The sequence below is a fragment of the Vanessa tameamea genome, chromosome 17, assembly GCF_037043105.1.
Source record: "Vanessa tameamea isolate UH-Manoa-2023 chromosome 17, ilVanTame1 primary haplotype, whole genome shotgun sequence".
NCBI lineage: Eukaryota > Metazoa > Arthropoda > Insecta > Lepidoptera > Nymphalidae > Vanessa > Vanessa tameamea.
This window is the reverse complement of record NC_087325.1, coordinates 5,220,712-5,242,175: the sequence shown is the minus strand read 5'-3', so window position 1 is coordinate 5,242,175 and position 21,464 is coordinate 5,220,712. Positions and strand designations below refer to the sequence as shown.

The 21,464-nt window shown below is 30.7% G+C and overlaps 4 protein-coding genes across 8 annotated transcripts in view; 2 read left to right on the top strand and 2 right to left on the bottom strand.

Moving 5' to 3' along the window:
- The window catches only part of LOC113400262 (protein split ends), an 84,439-nt gene extending 73,348 nt beyond the window's left edge, over positions 1 to 11,091 (bottom strand). For all 4 annotated transcript variants that reach the window (XM_064217435.1, XM_026639772.2, XM_064217436.1 and 1 more), the window contains exon 1: positions 10,720 to 11,091. In XM_064217435.1, coding sequence (XP_064073505.1) covers positions 10,720 to 10,802 — 83 coding nt within the window. In that variant the 5' untranslated portion in view covers positions 10,803 to 11,091. The remainder of the gene's footprint in view (positions 1 to 10,719) is intronic.
- LOC113400289 (uncharacterized) overlaps positions 1 to 21,464 on the top strand; it is a 215,511-nt gene that overhangs the window by 150,284 nt on the left and 43,763 nt on the right. The gene's annotated exons all lie outside the window — the stretch shown is intronic.
- On the top strand, positions 14,963 to 17,028 carry LOC113400288 (iron-sulfur cluster assembly 2 homolog, mitochondrial). The gene is made up of 2 exons (XM_026639811.2): positions 14,963 to 15,284; positions 16,781 to 17,028. Exons 1-2 carry the CDS (start codon positions 15,049 to 15,051, stop codon positions 16,956 to 16,958), a joined length of 414 nt encoding a protein of 137 aa, XP_026495596.1. The 5' UTR covers positions 14,963 to 15,048; the 3' UTR covers positions 16,959 to 17,028.
- Positions 17,662 to 20,272, bottom strand: LOC113400285 (uncharacterized). Its single transcript, XM_026639806.2, has 4 exons — positions 20,021 to 20,272; positions 19,578 to 19,709; positions 18,685 to 18,814; positions 17,662 to 17,848 (listed from the first exon to the last, which is right to left on the bottom strand). The coding sequence occupies exons 1-4, from the start codon at positions 20,148 to 20,150 to the stop codon at positions 17,746 to 17,748; spliced, it is 495 nt and encodes a 164-aa protein (XP_026495591.1). The 5' UTR covers positions 20,151 to 20,272; the 3' UTR covers positions 17,662 to 17,745.

Below are 21,464 nucleotides of genomic sequence, written 5' to 3'. Positions count from 1 at the left end.
TTTGTTTGTGGCAGCATAAATATAGAACGTGAATCACAAGGAGATACTAAAACGTACTTAGTTTTAAAATTTTATTTAAATTACGCAGTAACTATTTTAAGTAAACAGTTAAATTAGACCTTACAACGTAGACAGCAACTTCGAAACTAGTACAATTTATAAAGAATGAACATGTCATTCATATATACTTTCAAATAAAGCATTTTTTTATTTTATTAATTAGTTGCCGGCGTTGAAATCAATAACAAAATACATTTTTAATCAAGAAATATACAAAATGTATCTAAACTACCATTCTATAAAACGATGATTAGATAAACAGTATTTTACATTATTCTGCAATATGTCTATCTCCGCTGAATAATTACAGCTAAATTTTATAGAAATAATACGTTATATGGATAGATAACGAGAAACTTAACAGTGGCGAGTGATTAAATCGGTCGATGTCTAGTGCGACGTTGCCAAGTTTACTCTTACAACATGGCCGCGCCCGCTGTGCCCGTTTCCGTGTGAAACCAACTTGCTGCGTCTGTGTATAAAGGCATAGGCACTGGTAGTGGTGCGACGATGATAGCGCGAAGCGAACCGAACAGCAGGATGCGAGGGTATGAGGGTGGGGGGAAGGGCAGATACCGGCTTGATGACGTCAGTCTACTTTCTGAATAACTACTTCACTTTGTTATGCTGACTACATACAACCTGGTTTGGTATACACATTTTCCTGTATTAGCATTATAATATAACTTATTTAAGTTTTGAACGATTTCACTGCAGTATATTGATTTTTTTATATGACTTATAATCGTATATCCACCTTGAAGGGAAGTCATAAAAACTACAAATTATCATTTTGACACGAATATTATTCGTTTTATTAAACTGTATTAAATAATTTGTCATTTTTGTATACTGATTGGGTTATAAAATACATCGTAGAGCTTAGGTTTACGTTTAAGAACAGTTTACAATGAATCATTAGTGCACCGTTCATTCGCATGCTAAAGTAAAACGGACGAGTTACCGTTACAATGATCTCGGCAAGTGAAGATATATGTATGCACATACAATATATACTGTATTAGATGCATACATCCAATACTACAACCATAGAGATATTTTAGTTTTAAAAAGGGGTCATTATTTTTAAGATGTTCTATAATTTTGTAAACAAAACTCCTTTTAATCCACAACTTATTCGAAAATGACGGAAGGCCAAAATAAAAAAAGATATAGATATTTTAAAATAATGTATAATTACGAAAAAGAAAAATCTGACCTGGGACACCTGACATATATTACGATTTTTGAGGAAAAAAATGCTAGGATGTCGTAAAAATTTTACATAATATATAAGTAATACCTACACATACAATATCTTTATATTATGCCTATGAACTAAATCAAATGTTAATCAAATCGATTTTTATTTTAGCAAGATAAGAATAAAAACAAACGAACAAAATATTCAATTTTATTAATATCTATATCTATCTATCGGGTATTATTTGAAAAATGTATTTTACAAAAATGGTCAGTAATTAATTATATTAGTACATATAATAAATTAAAATGAGGAAAATTATTAAAAAGTATAAATGTTTTGTAAACATAAAATATATAGGTTAAATATAAACATCTAATTTTGTTGTTGAGTGCATATTGGAATAAAGAGTTTATTGACCTCAAAAAGTACAAGCCTAGGTATTTTAACTTTCACCAAAGAATAACGTGCCATGGGTACCATACCATACATTTTGATATGAAAGTTTAAAAATTGAATAATTATTATGCGCCTATTTAATTTAAAAAATAAATTAAGCTACCAAAATATAACGTGAAATATATGTTTTTGTAGTCGAAGAGACAATTTTTGTATTGTTTCGTATATTATAAAGACCAAAATTCCGAACTAAAACTTTACGTGTTTTTACTGGATACAGTAATTTATGACAAATGTATCTTAAATGTAATAAAAAAATCTCCATTATTGGAAGAAATTACTATAAATCTTTAATTATTATTAATGTTAATTTTGATGCCAAAATATGAACATGCTTCTGTGAACCGCCTGTTATTATCACACCTCATAAGATTACGGATAAGTAATAAGCCGATGTTATATATAATTATCAACCGGTGTATATCGCCTTTAATTTACGATAAATTGCGATATACGTGTATTCTATAACAAAATAAAATTCATTTATAACTTTATTATTGGAATAAAAAAAAAACAAATATATTTGTCTACGCGCATATTTATTATGAACTTAAAAGTTACATACTATTTAGATCCATTTTCAATGTCAAGAAATTGATTTTATTCTTTTAATTTAAAGAGGTAGAACACTGCAATGAGATGGGTAGACGTCTGGATAAAACGAATGTGGGTGCTTTTAACGGAAACCAAATAATATTCATCCAAATGTGCAACAAAATTAACTAACCAAATAATTCAATAAAATTACATATGGAAACTATTTACCACCTACTACGAACCAATGTTATTACAAACCGACATATTTTTTTACTAAACACTACTTCTTTTATTTAATCTAAAATAAAGGCTAACAAAAACTATACGAAATTCCAGGGATAAACATTTTAAGACTAATATCAATAACTTTACAATAATAAGTGGAAGGAATATTTAGAAAACTTGAATTTATCTATAGACGCTCAAACAAAATCAAAATTAAATTGTATGATTTATGTGCGGTTAATTTAGTTCGGCAGCAGATGCTTCTTTTTTAGCTTTGGACAACCACCTTAAGATTAATTTAATAATACTGAACAAGTAATGAATATTCAGCCCAGCCCTAATAGATACGATTAATAAAATGTACTAGAAGTTCAAGGAAACTGCAACTACGTAATTAAATTTATGTTGTAGGTATATTTATAACGTAGAAAGGTACAATAGCGCGGCGCCCAAGAGTCGATTTTATAAAACAGGCCATCGCCGCCAGTGCGCAACAGGGGTGAGGGGATAGGGGTTCAATCCGGTCGGGTCGGTCGCCAAGCCTGCGGCGGCTCGGGTTGCTTGCGCAGGTCGATATAGCAGGGCCGCGGGTGGGGCCGGGCCATACTGCACGGGGTGGTGCCCTCAGTGTCACCACGCGAAAGTTGCATAATAACGTTACAACATCGCATGCTCATAATTATATCAAATGTATTGTGCCACAATTATACTCAACATTTATAAATATGAATTTAATATACGTACACCTAAACGAAATATTAATAAAATATCAAGAACCTATAATGATGACATACGTTTTAAATGAACATTCAACTTAATAATATGAAACTCTAGTAGTAGTGCACTACATGATTCAATGAAATAAACTGGTTCAACTATATTGACAATTGTAATACGCATATATTCAAAATAAAATATTTCACATCTCTGGATAGTCAATCAACAATTAAAAATCGATGCACTTACAGTCGGTTTAATACTAATATTATAGTTACGATTTATTAGCGCACTCACAATTTGGGGATGTTGAGTTCCATCGCTGATAAAAAAAGGAAGTAATACAATATTATAGTAAATTATATAAGGATTGTGATAGTTTTAATTCCGGGGCCCATAAATGTGCATTCTTAAATAGATCCAACAATGATTCGATGGTATTTTTTTATTACAAAAATATCTTTGGTTCATTGGAAGCACCTCATTTTAATAATAATCGTGTAAGTTATATTTACGGCACGACCACTGTGTTTTGCTATGTTGTTTGTATTTAAGTTAAATATTTTATCAGTAATATACCATCGTGTTGCACATGTCAGTTTGTTCATAAGTTAAGTGTTTTTTTAAGTATAACACAATATAACACTTTATTAGGTATGCATATATCGTACCTTGAAACAAAAATTTAGTTGAAACCATAGCGGTAGCTGACTGGAAAAATAAGTATGCAACACGGGAATAGTATAAATATAGAGTACGTAAAATATATGTATATTTCGAAATGTTTAATTTAAATTGTTCTTAGAACATCAAACTTTAGAATAAAATGTAGATATGAATTCGAATATCAATGAACAGTTATTGAATAACATTAAGCTAAATGTTTTACGTAACGAATTGAATTCTTTTATTACGAATTATCGTTCAATATAATAAGCCTACACATACATTCAGAACCGCGTAATAACGACTATCTAGGTAGGTAACTCCGAATTGGCCCGATACGTACAAATATGCGACGTTGCCACACTTCTCGCCGCGCTGGGCGCCACTACATTTATCCAAGGCGAACAGAGCCGTAAGGTGTGCCGATCGACGGTTAGTTGCCAGTTAAAAGCGAGTGAACCGACTCAACGTGTTTGTTGGAGAAGACAAAAACATTTGAATATTATTTAAAACAGTTAATTTTATTCAAATTATATATTTAGTGAATAAGAATAAAAATCTGCAAACTTTACAATATGAAAAATATTACAAAGCTATGGAATAGATTAGTTTTTTTTTTTCACTAAAACGTAATATGTATATGATGAAAGCTTATTAACAGTCGTTATATTATTTATATTTTTTTATTAATTATTGTTTTTGTGTAGAGAAAGTTATAAAATGAGTAAAAAAAAAATAATTGTACAATTATTTTTAAGGCCAACCCAGGATATAGTAACACTGAGATGACAACTTACAAGCAAGTCAAGTGAACAAAGAATCGACCAATCAAACCCCGCCGTAACTCGAAATTTTAATACTAATAATTGCTATATTGATTTTATTATTTAATTTATTTATAATGGCACTGAATTATAAAAAAACAAATTGAAAGACGGCCATAATTAAGAACTACAAAATGTAATATATACGAGAACAGATGTTACTACATAAGTTTAGTAACATCTGTTCTCAATTTTCAAATTTAAGTGTTGTTATTTTTTTTATTTATATATATAAAATATGACTAATCAATATGTAATGCATGTGTAAAAGTAAAATATAATTATTTTTATTTTTACATATTTTACTTTAAAGTTAAATTCAGTGCTAAATAATAATGTGACATACATATAAACGATCAATGCATACTATACAAACACAAATAATATCCGAAATAAAATATAGAATAACATCTGTCTAATATATTTCTGCTCAGAAGGTTGACGACCCGACACCGGTCCCCGCCTTCGCACCAATGTTGCTTTTGGAGCGCGACATTGCAAAACAGTGATGGAGCAGCATTTTACTGTTTGTTGCTGTCGAGTCGCGTACTTACTATTTAGAACAAGAATAAATAGTAAGTTAGATATTGTGTGATTTGACGATAGTTCTGTTATTTAAAATTTTATTTGGAAGTTATTTCAACAAACCAACTAAATTCAATTTATCAATCTACCAATAAAGTCCAAGTATTTGTATTGTAAAAATTGGCTAGGTGTTTTATGTATGACCTGTTTCCGCCAGCGGCTTTAACCCAGTGCGAAGTGCGTTTTCACCCAAGTGTCAATTATTCGAGAAAAGGCGTAGTCACCGATACACGGAACTCGAATCATTAAAAACATAGAGGAATAATGTGTTAATTCAATTATACACCACTATCCTCAACTGTCGTAATATTTTTCACTCATTTATTAGTCTCTAAAAATAAAAAAAAAATCTAAGGCCAATTTGGCTTTACCTTCCAATTGACCGCAGAATTAACGAGATCAACGCTAAGTAGTCCGATATGAGCTGTGGCAGCAATGGGAATGTTCTCAATTCGTATCGTTAATCTCGTAATATCGTTAATATACGACATGGAGTCTTTTTAGCGGTTAACACGCAAATTTGTCTTTTGAGAGTTGATTTGGACTAGGTTTAGTCTCAGACTCGATTTTATATAAGTTTGGTCCGATCTTCGTCGACGTGTTCCCGAGAAATATTTAGCACGGCTGGTATATAAGGTGTCTACGGCACTGTGTCTGCATAGCAGTGAATGTTACTGATTTGCAACTAATCATTTATATGCAAGAAACAGAGTACCACCAGAATATACGAATTTTTAGTCAAGAGCATGGACCGTCAACATCGATCTTCATTTTCCGATCTGTCAAAAAGCTGATGATCCAGTTGTATAATTTCCCGGGAAGCTTATAGGAAGGAAGCTTCGAAAGAAGCGCTTTGTAGGCGATATCGAAGGTATAAGCTATGTCCAAACTGGCTGCTAATGCTTCCTACATGGACTCAACTGCTTCCGATCATCTGTTTCACGTAACTAGAAAATCACCTACTGAGCGACCCCGATGGACACCATACTGGCGGTCGCAAATCAGCTGGTGCTTCTCGAGGAAAACAAGGTGATGGCTATAGGCCTATAATTAGACTGGACGGGATCGGGTGCACGAAAGCACCAGATAGACCAGCACGCACGTGTTCCTAAAGGGAGGCGCACCAGTCTCTCGCCAATTCTGCTAATGTGCACCGTCTTCGCCTAAAGCATTGACTTCTCTGAAGGACGTAAAGGCAGAGTTATTTTCCTTTCTAGATGAGCTGATATGTACATCACGAGACGCCAGTGTATTAGCCCAGGTTTGGTAGCGTTTTGGGGTACATGTCAGTCACCTCCTCGTGGTGTACCCTGGGCAACGGGGCCGGCTAGAGCTTGCTCGTCGGGCACGGCTAAGACTGGCGGGATGGATGCCGCGGGGCCGCTCCTGGTACGTCCCTGATCGGCGTCAGGGCGGACCATGTGAGTGGCCTCGTTGGCTAGGAGGGAGGTGGGAGGGCTCGCTACTCGAGCCTCCCAGATGTTTTACACCGGCGGTCAGCGGCGGAGCCTACCATCTTATCCGCCGCAGGGCGTCAGCTTCGTTGACGCCCAGCCTCCAGTGGCGGACTCGGGGGAGTTCGCTACATTCCCACGTGGAGGATGAGGGGGAAGGCGCGCAGCGCACTAGGCGCGCTTTCCATGAATATTCAGCCGCCTCACGGCGGCTGCCGCTGGTGGGGTCGCGGTTGCATGCCCTTGGCGATCCCGTGGCCTCACCACTCGGCGGCATGGTGGAAACCCGAGGATGGTTTTAGTGGGTAGGACAGGGCATTAGCATAAGCGTGCCCTGGCACGGGGCATAAGGCCCCGGTTGAGTCCCACATACCCGTCCCGGTCCCCTGACCAGGCGGCATGCGTAAACGCATTTCCTCCTCGTTAAACAAAAAAAAAAACGTTTGGTAGCGTTCCCGCTTTCGGCGTGACGCAATTTTGTAGAAGCGACCAAACCAAGGCTGAGATTTGCCATTAATGGGTACTGCACAACACACATATATTATACAAATTAATAATATTTTTTTTGGTTTCTGTTTAGTGATTTTTTAAATGCGTCTACTTCGAAATGAAACCAAAAACTCAATTCATTATTGGTCCAATAATTAATGTTGTGAAAAGTTCCAGCACATAGGGGCACAAATAAAAAAAACTTGGTTTAACAGGATTGCTCTGTCACTATAAAAAGAAAATAAAAAAAGATTTTCTAACAAGTTTGTTTTAAGAAGTTTACAATCTTCTTCAGAGACAAGAGATATGATACATTTAATTATTTATAATATTGCAGTTTTGGGTTCAATTACACTCAGTATATTAAAAATATTATTTATGTAAACAAAGAATTTGTTATTAAAATCTAGGCTGTAAAACTTGTACTGTAAGAACAAATTAAAAACTCTTTTCAAACTGAAACACAACAATACAAATACATATTGCTGTTTGGCATTAGAATACATAATGAGTGTGTGGTACAAATCCCTATCACCAAGTATATAGTCTATGTCACAATTAATTTGTTTCTGTAGATGTATATTGACTACCATTTATTATTATCAACACAAATTGGCAGGTTGGATATTGGGTTAATTATTTTAATTAATAAAAGCTTTATTTCATAAATTATTTTACATTGTCAAAACAATTAGAGTATTAACTTAATATGTTGTTACTAAAGTAACCCACTCTATATATATAATTAAAAGAGTCGAAAAATGTAGCATTATATCATGTTTAAAGATGATTCCTTTGAATTATATTTAAATAGAAAAAATTAAAACAAACAACAAAATAATATTATCATTAACCTTAAGATTTTCTATAGCAGAAATTGTATGTAAAGGATGTAATTGTCATTCGTTTACTTCTACTAAGAAGTAAACCAATTAAAATGACATCTAGAAAGCTGGCTTGCATTAAACACTTAACGGCCTAACTTTATTGACTGAAATTGAGTCTATAAAAAATAATGTTTAAAATTTCATCATTATTTAGCCCTTTGTTACGTTATATGTAGTGGCTAGATTTTGGATATAAGCTTTGCCATCAGTTTTGTCTATATCACAGCAGTGCTAAATAACAAGGGGAGGTTTTTATTGACATGAAACTTATATTGATATGACTAATGTAATGCCATTTCACAATTATGTCTGCTTCTAATCCATAATTCTGTATTTAGATATGGTGTTTGTAATACCAAAATGTTATTGAGGCGAGTTCCATATTTCTATCAATAAGTTTCATAAATTCACTATAGAAAGAGAAATATTATTAAGCAAAAATTTAGTTTTTTCAGCATCGCTAGATTTTACTCCTGTTTTGTGAATATTTATATCTTAAGTGAATATGTGTATTTACTGTATAGTACACCTGATATTTGACTTTTTTGAAAAACAAATAATTGACTTAAAAAAATACATAAAATGTAGCTACAATTTTTTACTTTTTATATGTACAATAAAGTTGGTTTAGAAAACTAACAAACTAACTCATGTTTTACATTAGTAACATAAAATCTGTCTGATATTATAAATTAAAAATTTTTGAAAAGAAATTAACGTTTAATATAACAATTTTAAGTCACCCCATAATAGTTTTTTTTCTGTGTGTATTTGTTATCTAAATTATTTTAACTTTTACAAAATATAAAATATTTTGTAAACTTTTTAATCTTTTAATTATTTATATTATTTAATTTTTTCTTTTTAATTCTCATTATACTTTTATCCAATAAAAGTTATTTTAGTATTTTATTTTAAACGATATCTCAAGTACATACAAATACCCTTATTGAAAAATCGAAAGTTAAAAGTTATAAACAGAAGATGAGATCATAATAGATTAATTAAAATGGCAATATTAAAAAGGCTAGTCAGTTTTAGAGTATTTTTTAAGGATAGTAATAAAAATACATCATTTGAATGAATAAAATCGCATTCCTACCACACGCAGTATAGTATTATTATATAAAGATCGCAATATACATATTAAAATACATAGCATGATTAATATCGAAAATATACATTATACATACATAGAAGTTTCCAACTTCCTGCATCAAACATGACGACATTCTATGTGGTGAAAACAGTTATACGGCTTAAAATATACGTACAAGTAGGTTTATAATTTTTATGATTGATTTCTTTATTTGAATCATGATGTTCGCTTAAACTTTAAAGGAGATAACTTACAAGTGCCCCCATTCTATTTATAACGATCAAGTCGTTGGGAAACTAAAACCGACAAATTGAACACACGCATGCTACGAGACATTGAACGAGTAAATTAAAATGGCGGATGTCACGTAAAAGGTTATCAAAATGTACGGCAGCGTTTGAATTGATCACCTAATATATCTTTACATTTTTTTTAATTTTATTTTTATACTGTCTAACAAATAACGTTTTAATGGTTTTTTTTATAATCCAGTATTATATACGTGATAAAATTAATAACATAATAGTTCGGATGACGATACCCAAGGACAAAATATTAATTGGTTGATTATTTCAAATTTATAGATTACTACTTTTTGTGTACATATAATCATAATTATTTTATAAGTGATGTATTTTTATATGATCCATTTAGAGCTTATTCATAGTAAATTAGTATGTTATGGTTATATTGTTTGTATTTAAATCGTGTTTTTATAAGGGTACACCTGAAAAAAATGTGAATCTCTTATGAAAGAATTTTACGTTTGTATGTGTATACGATATCTCACTTCTATAGGACGAAGGGTAGACATCCTGTTCTTCGTGTTGGACCGTCGATGTTAGATATTTATTGCTAAATGGCGCATTGAAATATTCGAATGTTTCAAAATCATTAAAATACGTGTTGTCACGAAATTAGCATTCCATTTTACATTACCATAAATTAGACGTACATTATAAATAAGTATGGTATATATGGCATAGTACCATGAAGAATTCATGCAATTGTTTGGTTTATGCATATCGTAGCTGGAATTTAAATATTAAACTGTTTTATAAGAATTAGTTTGGTACACGTATTTTATGAGATATAAACACACACGGTCTACATCAAATTATGACGCACTGCAGTACATTGTCGAAGTAAAATCAGTCCGTCGTGAGTAGACATCTTCAGTGTAATTTTTTCGTGGTTTATATTATATTAACCATTTAATTTATGTATACTAAAAGTAAAGTATTTTAAAATGATCCTGTAATTTGTTTCAAACATAAAAAAAAGTTTTCACCTCAGTCAAAACGTCTCAAATAATTTCCAAATAGGGTTTTCGTCAATTCAAAATACTCACACGGGATACCTTATTATATCCTGACAAAGATAAACATGCGTTTTGTTCTCGTTCAATTATAATTTATAATTACACTAAAATACAAGTAATTATTATGATAAATGAAATATAGACTGAGCAAATTTTACTTAATGTATATGTAATTATATATATTTAACCTACCGTTTAAAGTGCTCTCTTATTCGATCTTCACGTATGTTATCGGGTAAATTTCCAACCCACAGGTGCCGAGTCTCTCTAACCATCTTGCTTCGAACTCCACATTAGGAATCATTACCCGTTCGCGTCACTACGTGGCAAAAATCAATTTTGCACACAACCGTGCTGTACACATTTTGATTAATTCACTTTCTAATACACTAACAACATCGTTTTGATAACACAAGTTGCACTTCGCGATAAAAAAACAACACTATCTTTCACCTCACGACATTCGAAATTTCTTCACAATATACACTTCACTATAAACACACTACGTAATAGACGCGAGCGTACTCTTCGCAGCTCTCGAATTGACAGTGAAGCCAGCCTCGACGCGAGTTTGCCGATAAGCTCCGCCTTCTGACCGCTGCCGCGCAAAGTGGAGTAGGGTAACCCGCTACGAAATTAAAAATTCCTTTCGAATTTAAAATATGTCTGACAAAATGGCTTTTATTTCAATAATTATTAATCAACCGAATTACTTAAATTTAATAATTATTTTACCAAAGAATTGACCGACGTTATGTCGGTCAATTATTTCTTAAAATACTACATCTTTAACTCTATACGAAAAACTAAATGTAATTTGCAATACGTTGCATATCAATACTTTAAATTAAAATATTTACAACATTTAATCTATTAAAATATATATATATATATATATTAAAGATTCTAAAAATTGTGGTGAATGGGCAGCCACGGCGGTCCGCTGGCCAGCTTACCCCGATTTCACCCATCCCTTTCTATTTCTTGTATTGTTATCTCGCTTTAACTCCTAGCAATCGACGCCAGTGTTGTATTAAGAAAAATATACCTATGTTTCGGGTAGGGAAACTTGTGAATTAGCGTACTAACTTTTAGCGTAACGTAACTAGTTAATTAAAAAAATATATGGTATAAAATTTATTTTACAAGCCATAAAATCGTACTTCAATTAACTTTACGATAAATTTAAATTGTAATAATTTGACTTTAACAAAATGTATCTAATATAATAAAATGAATACTTTGAAAGATGTATTATGTTAGTAATTCAATAATTTAATTTAAAATGAATTCTTGCTCTAATATCTTCAAAATTATGTATGAAATTAAGTACTTGTTCTAGTGCTAGGCTAAGGCCTCCTGTCGCATTGAGAAAAAGGTTATGACTTTACGATGCTTCATTGCTTATTGGTGGATAAAATTTTTATTATTTTCAAAAGAATCAATATTTTCTTAACAAGGCCAAAATTTAAATCATATCTATGCGCGCAATTTTAAGCGTTTTAAAAAGAAAACTGTTGAGAAGATTTTTTATGAAATATATTGCAATAAATTTAAAATTAAATCTGTTTAATAGTGGAATATTAAAAAAATAAAAAATGTAAATTCTCACAGAAGTATATGTCAAAACGTCTCAGGGACTCCTAAATTTATGAAGCCTTAAGCAAACAAAACCTTTTAAATATGACAAAATAGCGTGGCTTTCTTAATTATTATTGAATGCATTGAGATACGATTTTTGTCTATATTTTGAGAACATCGTTTATCTCTGGGAAAGATATATGCTCAATGTGTTTTTTTATTAATTATAATTTAAAAAAAGTAAATATAAAAATGTAAATCATGTCTAGTAATATATCGATAATAATTTGTATTTTATTTTAAAATCGTCGAATTCAATGATTTATATTATTGTTAAATAGGTACTCAAAAAAAATCTTACATAAAGGTGATATGTGTGCATAGTATGAACATATTTCTGTTAAGTATAAGAATATAACATTTAACGTAAGCTTTTCTATTTCAGTAAAAAGCTTTTGTCAAAATGTTCAGTGATAATAAGTTATTTGAAACACGCAAAAAGTAAATATGTGCCAGTGCTACTTAGAAAAGTATTAAGTAGCCGGATAAGTAATTTGACTGTGCACTGGCAGTCTGGCAATGAGGTTGCTTGGCGCGAAAAGTACTTTAATGTAACTATAAACTGTTGTTTATACAATACTTTACTATTTAATATTGAATCAATGATATCCCTTAAAAGCTTACTACTATTAAATTATTAAAAACTAACAATACATTACTATTTTAGTTTCTTATTTACCTTCTAAAGTTTTCGTAAGAATAAAAAAGTGACAACCTCGGCTAATCTAAATCTAGTCTAACAAAAACTACACATGTTTAATGTGGACTATGCTATTGTTTTTGAATAATATTCTAAAATACCTTTTCGGAAACCTTATCTTAAAATTAAAAACAGTTATTGATATTTTCCAAAATTACATACAAAAAATAAATATATGGCCCATATTTTAAGAATGTTATATAATATATATTTTTTATATGATTGTATATGTATATGAGAAGAAGCCTTTTATTAATTAGTATTTTGGCATAAACAAGCATTTCAAATTATTAGTTTTATATTTATTCACATTTTAAACACTAAATTAAAAAACGAAAGAAAAGTGGGGGAAAATTTATATTTTCTTGCGATAATAAGTAACCAGTTTACTACAATGAACTTTTACATGATTTAAGTAATGTTTAGTAAAATTATTAGCTTTGTTTATATAAATAAATATCACTGAATGTTTGTAGCAGTCGCTTCTGCGGCGTAGGCCTCTCCTATACCTTTCCATACATCATACTTTTGCACCCAACGAGATCCACATCTCTTAGTGAAAATATCTCTCCATCTTTTATTTGGTCTTCCCTTTTTTCTGTTCCTCTCTCTGTCACACGTTTTGTCCATCTATTGTTACACATCCCATAGAAATGTCCTGCCCAATGCCATTTGAGTAATCTAATTCGTTTTCGTATGTCTGATATTTTTGTTTATCTTCTAATGTAGTTGTTGCTAATTCTGTTTGATAACTTGAATCCGAACAAACTTCTTTCCAATTTTTGGCAAACGTTGGCAGATAACAATCCTTTCTTCGTCCTCTTTATTCAATGACCACGCCTGACAACCGTATGTTAGTCATGGTAATACTACTAGTTATTACCTTGTCTTTGAAATGAAAACCTTTTTCTTTACATTAGTATTGATTGATCATTTGGGGATCGCCATGTCCATTTTTATGTGGTTTGCAATATACTGTTTATTATGTACATATATATTCTAGAACAAATTCAACGAATTTCTGACCATGTGAGCTGCTTTTACCATGTCCCTAAGTTCTTTCCTTCACTTTTTTGGACTTTTCCTACGTTTTGCTTTGAAATCGCCGTGTAAAAGAATATTTTTTGGGTGAACAGATACTAAAGCATATTGTTACGTTTGATAAAAAAATCTACATCTTCATTTGTGTATGTTTCTATGGGCAGTAGGTTTCGGTTTTGATTTTGATTTAGACGGTAATGGTCTGACTCCTCCACGGTGACCGGCCGGCTTGGAGAAGGTAGAGAGGTTAAAGTGGTCCCAATTAGTTTTTGTGTATTTTCTAGATCATCGTTTTGTGATTTCTGGTCGTGAATATTAACGAGTTGTTGTTTCTAGCTCTAGGATATGATGACGTTGTAGTCGTCTCATATACTGGTCCATGGTGAGTTGGCGAGCGAGTTCAATAGGGTGACGGATTAATCGCTGTTTGTATTTAGTTGCCAAACTCCTGATTTCCTTTGTGATTGTTGTCATTTCAAGGTGCTCATGAACTCATGAAATTGTTAGTAACGTACCATGCTACCCTTGATTTGCTCTCAGGATCTTTTTCTGCTGATGTTGAAGTATATTTATGTTGGAATCGTATATACTGCCCTATAGTTGCAGACCATATGTCCAAATGGGCTTTAGGATAACTTTATATATGTTGCAGTTTGTTGTCAAAAAGAATGTCGAGTTCTCTAGCTCCTAACCTCCTAGCATGCATGACAGGTTGTTACACTTTAGCTGAAGCTCCTATTTTTTAAATTTGATGTGGTGCCTCCCGGGTAGTCTACGGTCAACTTACACATTTCTAATTAAATAAATGACGAAGTTCCATACGAAATGCCATGCCGCTTAAGGGATGAATTTTCAAAAATATTTTGTTAATGCTCACTACGTACCAGAAAAACTCCTGCATTTTTTTATAAAGGCATTACTTAAATAATATTTTTATCAGCTTTTATTCGTTTTTTTTTGTTATAAAAATAGACTGTATGATCGAATGCCTTAGACTTTTAATGTTTTATCAAAATGATGAAAAAAAAAAGAAAATGACACTGACATTAACACTATTAATATTTTTAAGTTTTCAATAAACCGACTATCATGAAATAAATAATACCCCTTTGTGAAAAAAGTCAAGAAGGGTAATCAACATGTTTTTAAAACCGTGGAAATCCTTTAGGACCGGCTATAAATATTTTAAATATTTTTCTACCCAAACGGTGAATATTGCAACTAACGACGCAATTGTTTTAAGTGATAGTTGTGTACAAAAATTAAAACAGTTATGTGATGGTAATGTATTTATGCGACTATGCGTTGAAAGTGGAGGCTGTTCGGGATTTCAATATAAATTTGATTTGGATGATAAAATTGCTGATGACGATAAGTTAGTTTATGTAAATTACAATTATTTGTTCATTCATTCATTCATTGTGTGATGACTTACGGCATTCGTTCATTATGTAAATCAGTAATGTTTTTTTTTTTTAATTCTTAATCGATCAAAATTCAAAATCATATCAGTCATGAGCTGTTCATTTAAAACAGAGAACCATATGGCTATAACAGACAAATTTTAAAATACCTTTGTTATATTACAAATGCTCACTGAACTGTTTATTGCATTAATAATACAAAATGTCAATGGTTGTGTAGCTTGAGGTTTTTGAGTTTTTGATCAAACAAAAATCCGATTGTATATTATTTAATTAACCTTGTTTCTGGAAACACTCGGAAAGCAACTATATATAAAGTGACATGTATGTTGATGGCCACTATATATAAAGTGACATATATAAAGTCATGATTTACAGGAAAGTAAGTCAGGTGTAAATAAATATAAATAAAATTGTATAAAAATATTAATTTGTTAGGTTTTTGTAATTCAATAATACATTATAAGAGCTTCTGGTGTTACTATATTTTTTTTGTTATTGTTGTACTATTAACATAAGAAAATTATAGACTGTATCTACATTGACTTTAGCAAACATTTAGAGTTAAGTCTTTTTAGATGTCATCTGACTTTACATTGCAACTGTATATAAACACAGTGAACCACATCATTTTTACACATATTGATGATACATGTTTGCTAAATGTTTTACAGTTATTCCCTTTTCTCCTTTTATGTATCTTTTTAATTGATTGATATTTGAAAAGGTATTGGATCAAGTATTATTAAAGAATAGTAACATTTTTTTTCCTTATATTGGCATGTTGCTTGTGCTTGTGCATATGTTGGGACCACCAATGTTAACTGGGTAACTTAACTTTATCATTATAACTATTTAAATTCTCTCTTCAAAAAAATTACAATATTGGCCTTATTACCACAATTTTTTAAAGTTTTAATATAATTTGAACATTATTTATATTTTTTAGGTTACAATCTTTTAATTTTTATTTATATACATTTATTTGAAATAATAAGCATGAATAAAAAAGATATGTCTGTTCATATTTTGTAAAAAATAAAAATAATTGTTAGTATAGTGTAAATGTAGTGTGACTTCTATTATACAATATGATTCTTATCTTCTGTATTGTATATACTTAATATATCACCATCTGTCAAGTATTTAAAAAAAATCAGTTTGATTAAGTATCATTGATTTTTAAATAACATAGCATTTTTGTCTGTGATTGAAATAACTTCATCATAATTAGTAAATAAAATAATTTTAACAATATATGTAATTAACTAAAAAGTAAAAAAAATAAAAAATAGACATAAAAACAATCTTAAAATATCTTGACAGTAGATTAAGTTATTGGACCTCTATGTATATGAACTCATTAGAGCATTTCATAGGTTTTTGTGCATTCATATATATGTTATTAAGCCAACTTTTCAGCTTAAACATGCTTTTTTACTTTCAGAATCTTTGAAAAGGATGGTGTGAAAGTAGTTGTGGATATGACCTCACTAGAATATATAAAGGGATCTACAATTGATTACCACACTGAACTGATTCGATCTGCTTTCAGAGTTGTTCAAAATCCAAATGCCGATCTTGGATGCTCATGTGGAGCAAGTTTTTCTATAAAAATGGAATAGTGAAACTAGAGAAACCAGTTACTTATTTATATAAGTTTATAGTAATATATTAAATAGATAGAAATTTCAACTAAGTCACTTTATTTATATTGTCCTCTTGCCCTTGACTCTTGTTGCACAAATATGCTAAATAACAAACTTTATTCAAGTGACTGTTACTTGAATGAAACTCGCTTAAAGAATGCAACCGCATTATGGTGCTAAAGGGTGATCAAAAATATTTGCCTAACTTGATGAATGACTAATGTAATTTGTGTTTGTAACATTTGCAAATATATGGCAATGGAAGCAATACTGGAACACCAAAATGCTAAGTAAATTAAAATAGCGTTTTGTAAATTATAGTAGCTTTATGCTCGATTTACATTGTTCAAGTGTTTAACGCAGTAAATAAATACAACGGGTAACGCTTTCTTTTTATTTGGGTATTGGGTTCGAGACTAGGTCGAACCCTTAAAGTTAACGGGGCGTTTCTATTTCTATAATTTATTAGTATGCCTTCTGGCATACTGTTATACTCCCGGACGATAGAATACAAACTGATTTTAGACTTATTATTATAAATAATTACTGTCAAAATACTCGTAAATAAAAATTAAATGTAATAAACCTTGTGGTTTCACAATAAGCATATTTTAAAACTTAACGCTAATTCTATGACTCGAAAGTAATAATATTTTTAAAATTGAAATGAAAGTTTACATGCTTTTAAAAGTTTTTATTATAACCAATATTCATATATAAATTACAAGATTGCTCTGTTTAAAAAAAAAATTACTTAATGTATTCAGTGAGACTGTGATGTATTGAAAGATGCCCAGACGTTGTCAAGTTTGGCTTTTGGCAAGGTGATCGTAGTTTCATTTTTATTAGGGGAATTGACAGCAGATCTGAAATATAAGAAAAACATAGATTGACACAATTATAAATAATCAAAGATATCATTTAGAATGTTTTTCAGTTTTTTTTTTCAGTGTTTTTGTTTTCATAGCACGCTAATGACAATAGTACCTAGTAATTCGTGTAATACTCAACTACGGACATAAGAGCTTAGAAATATAACTTGGTACCTACACCATATCTCTCATAACTATTCATAAAAATAATATTTATAAAGTTTTCTGAAATATTCACTTAAAAACTTTATACAGAATTCCTTTAATATTTATAAAAATAAAATAATTGTCTCCTTAGACGCATTTTGGTAAGAAATATCAAAAACTATTCTATAGGTTATACTGTCAGCGTTATTCTTCCGTTAGTCTACCGTGCCTGTTAATCCTTTGACTCTGGTAATAATCAAAACCTTTTGTTTTATAAGTTGAACCTTATAAATTAACTATTCAGTTTAACATGTACATGAGTGGACGAAAATAACTTCCTAGAGTATTTATGTGCTTGTATGAAAAGATACGTTAGTCTTGTGTTTACATAGTCATTAAAATAACACACAACATACACTATTCTGAGCTATAAAAAAAAAAGGTCGTATAGATATATTTATACAAGAGATTGCACATAATATCTCTCTTGTTCTGTATATAGCTGGGTTAGATAAAAATGTTTAAAATTGACACAAAATTATAACCATATTGTCAGTCCAATTTGGTGCTTTATACATGAAGCTATCAAAATATAGGCTATATTTTTATTTTATTGAGTATAATTTTACAATAAATAATATATATTTTTTAATATTTCATTACTTAAATCCGTAGGTACTCACTGCTGCAATTCCGCATTAAAAGGCAAAGCATCGTTGATTTTCTTAACATTATGTGGAGAGTAGCGATTGTAGAAACCCCAGATGCTATTCATCAGTTTGCTATTGTATTTTAATGGGGTAAGCTCCATTACTGGAAACAAAAACAATAAACATTATCGGTATGATAATTATACGGAAAGTATTTCTGTCTTATGTTATATTCGATAAAACCTTACAATAATCGAATATTAATCCTGCATAGACTTGAGTAAAGTCCGAGTATAATGTATCTGCTATTAACTGTCACGTAAAAACAGCGTGTTTTGTTTTTACGATCAAAAATGAATTGTTGTGAAACTATAGTAAATTTTGTAAACGTTTTTTTAAGACGTATAATATAATTATTTAATTTCAGAAAGCAGACGAGCAAATAAGCCACCTTTTGATAAGTGGTAACCTTCGCCCTAACACAGGCTTCGCAAGATATAACAGTTTTTAAAACAAACTAATTCATATCATACAAACATTAGTGTATCGATTGTTTGCTTTAGCGGACTCACCACTGAATTGGTAATGTTATATTATAATGATATTTTTTTAGATTTAGGACATAAACCATATACCTAGTACGAGTTTCTTATACCTAATTTTTGTAAATGTCAATAAAGGCTTGTTTAGCTTCCTTCTAATATTATAAAAATTGTTTATAATAACTATTAAAAAAGTATATTATTGGATACAATACAAATTTTACTTCTGCGAAGACCTGTGCACGACAGGTACCTAGCAAATTGGTATAATATAAAAATATCGGTAATCCGTTAACATTTTCTTTTTATTGCTAGTTTCTGAAACAATACCATATAATTTCGTGCACTTGATAAATAATTTTACGTGGTAAGAGTAAATCTTACGTTTAGTGTGGAAGTATTTTTGCGGTTCCACTCCTTTCTTGATATTAGAAACTTTCATGTCACGTTGAGTTTCACGAATTCGACCAGCTGAAAACGCTGACGGAGGAATTGAAGCCATAGTTTCTTCACACACTGAAAATATTTATAATTTATAATAAATTATAACGAGAAACATTATCATCTTTACAACCATAATTTAATTTATCCATTTGCGAGTATTACCAAGAACAATCATGAACAGGATCATCATGGTTTAAAAACGATATACTTAAGAATTAATAAATATTTATAGTTTTTACGGTGTTATTGTTTGAACATTTTTTTTAAATATCAGGTGAGTTTTGTATTTAAAATATTAACAATTAACGTACCTTTACTAGGTACGTTAATTGTCAATATTCGATGTAATATCGATCAACAGTAAATTACATGTCATAACTTACCTTTACACACTGTAAAGAAAATGTTATTATATTTTGTATTTTTTAAGACTTTAATCTTTACAAAACCTGAGACAGGGTTTTTATGGAAATCGGTGGGAGAGAACAAATAACTAGCGCCAGACAGCACCATGAAATCTATTAATGTTGAAGTTTAGACGGAATCAAAATACTAGGCAGCCGCCGCAAACTAAAGCGCACAAAGACAAGTGGAACGATACGAGTCTGAGATAGCACTGCTCAAAATGGCTGCGAAGTGACCCCCTCGGTGTTATCGCCGTCTAGCATTATAATAGGTCATTTCAAGATAACGTCAAATTTACGTCCACAATATCGGGTAACTAAGTATGTTTATTTGTTAATTTTATGTTTCGTCCTTTTACCTTATTTGTTTGTCTAATATATCTATTATTTATGTAGTGGCATATTTATTTACTGTTGTTATATTACTTTTGTTTGATGTGTTTTTCATTTCATTTAATATAATTGAAATTTATTCATACATTTTGAAGGAGGAAATAAAAAAAAAAAAGATTGATTAATGCCGCCGCATGCCGTTTTAAAACAGTTAAACCAGTGTACGGTTTAACTTTTGTTTCTTTTTACATAAGTCCTTAGCAATAAAATAAAATAATGAGATATTGTATCGCGTGTAATATCTTGACCTGTAGGTCCCTGATCTAATTTGGTTTCGACTTGAAGATAACTTACAAGCAGTGACCGTCTGTTAGCACCAATAAATTATCTTAAATGTATCTTAATAATTATTTATAAAAGATTCGTGCGTTTGTATCTGTATGCAGAATTCTAAGAGTTGGCTTGTTAAATACTTAATTTGTAACAGTGCCAATTGCCAAAAAAGGTGGTTGCATTATTTCATTAGTCTATATTTAATTATAAATTAATAAGTTGGCTGTAGACGCAACTGTCTCACAACCTATAATAAGTATAGTGTGAAGACACTGGTCATAAATAGGTAGGTAAACAATAATTTATGGCTGGTGAGTGAACTTTATCAAGCCGAGGAAGTAACGTTGGCGTTTACATAACCATTATTATTATTTGAATAAGACTAAATTTAAGAACCTACTTTATATTGTAAAATGTTTTGTTCTAATTAACTTTTTCAGTCTGTTAATTAATTGCTATGAATTATTACATTCTTCTAGATCTTTACTGCCGATTGGACATTTAATTTCATTTAACAAATTACAGTAACAACAAATACTGATAAAACTACAAATTTAAATGATCTTCTTGGTTCTCATTTATCATTGTTATTGTTCAGAATCTGGATATTTTTTACAACATTTATCTCGTAAACAAATAATTAACAGACTTAAGATATGCCTATCGATTGTATTTTTTACTTTATTTTTTTATAAAATATATTGTTCAAAAAAATACTCAAATTTTTATAAATATTTTATACGTACCCATAAAATAC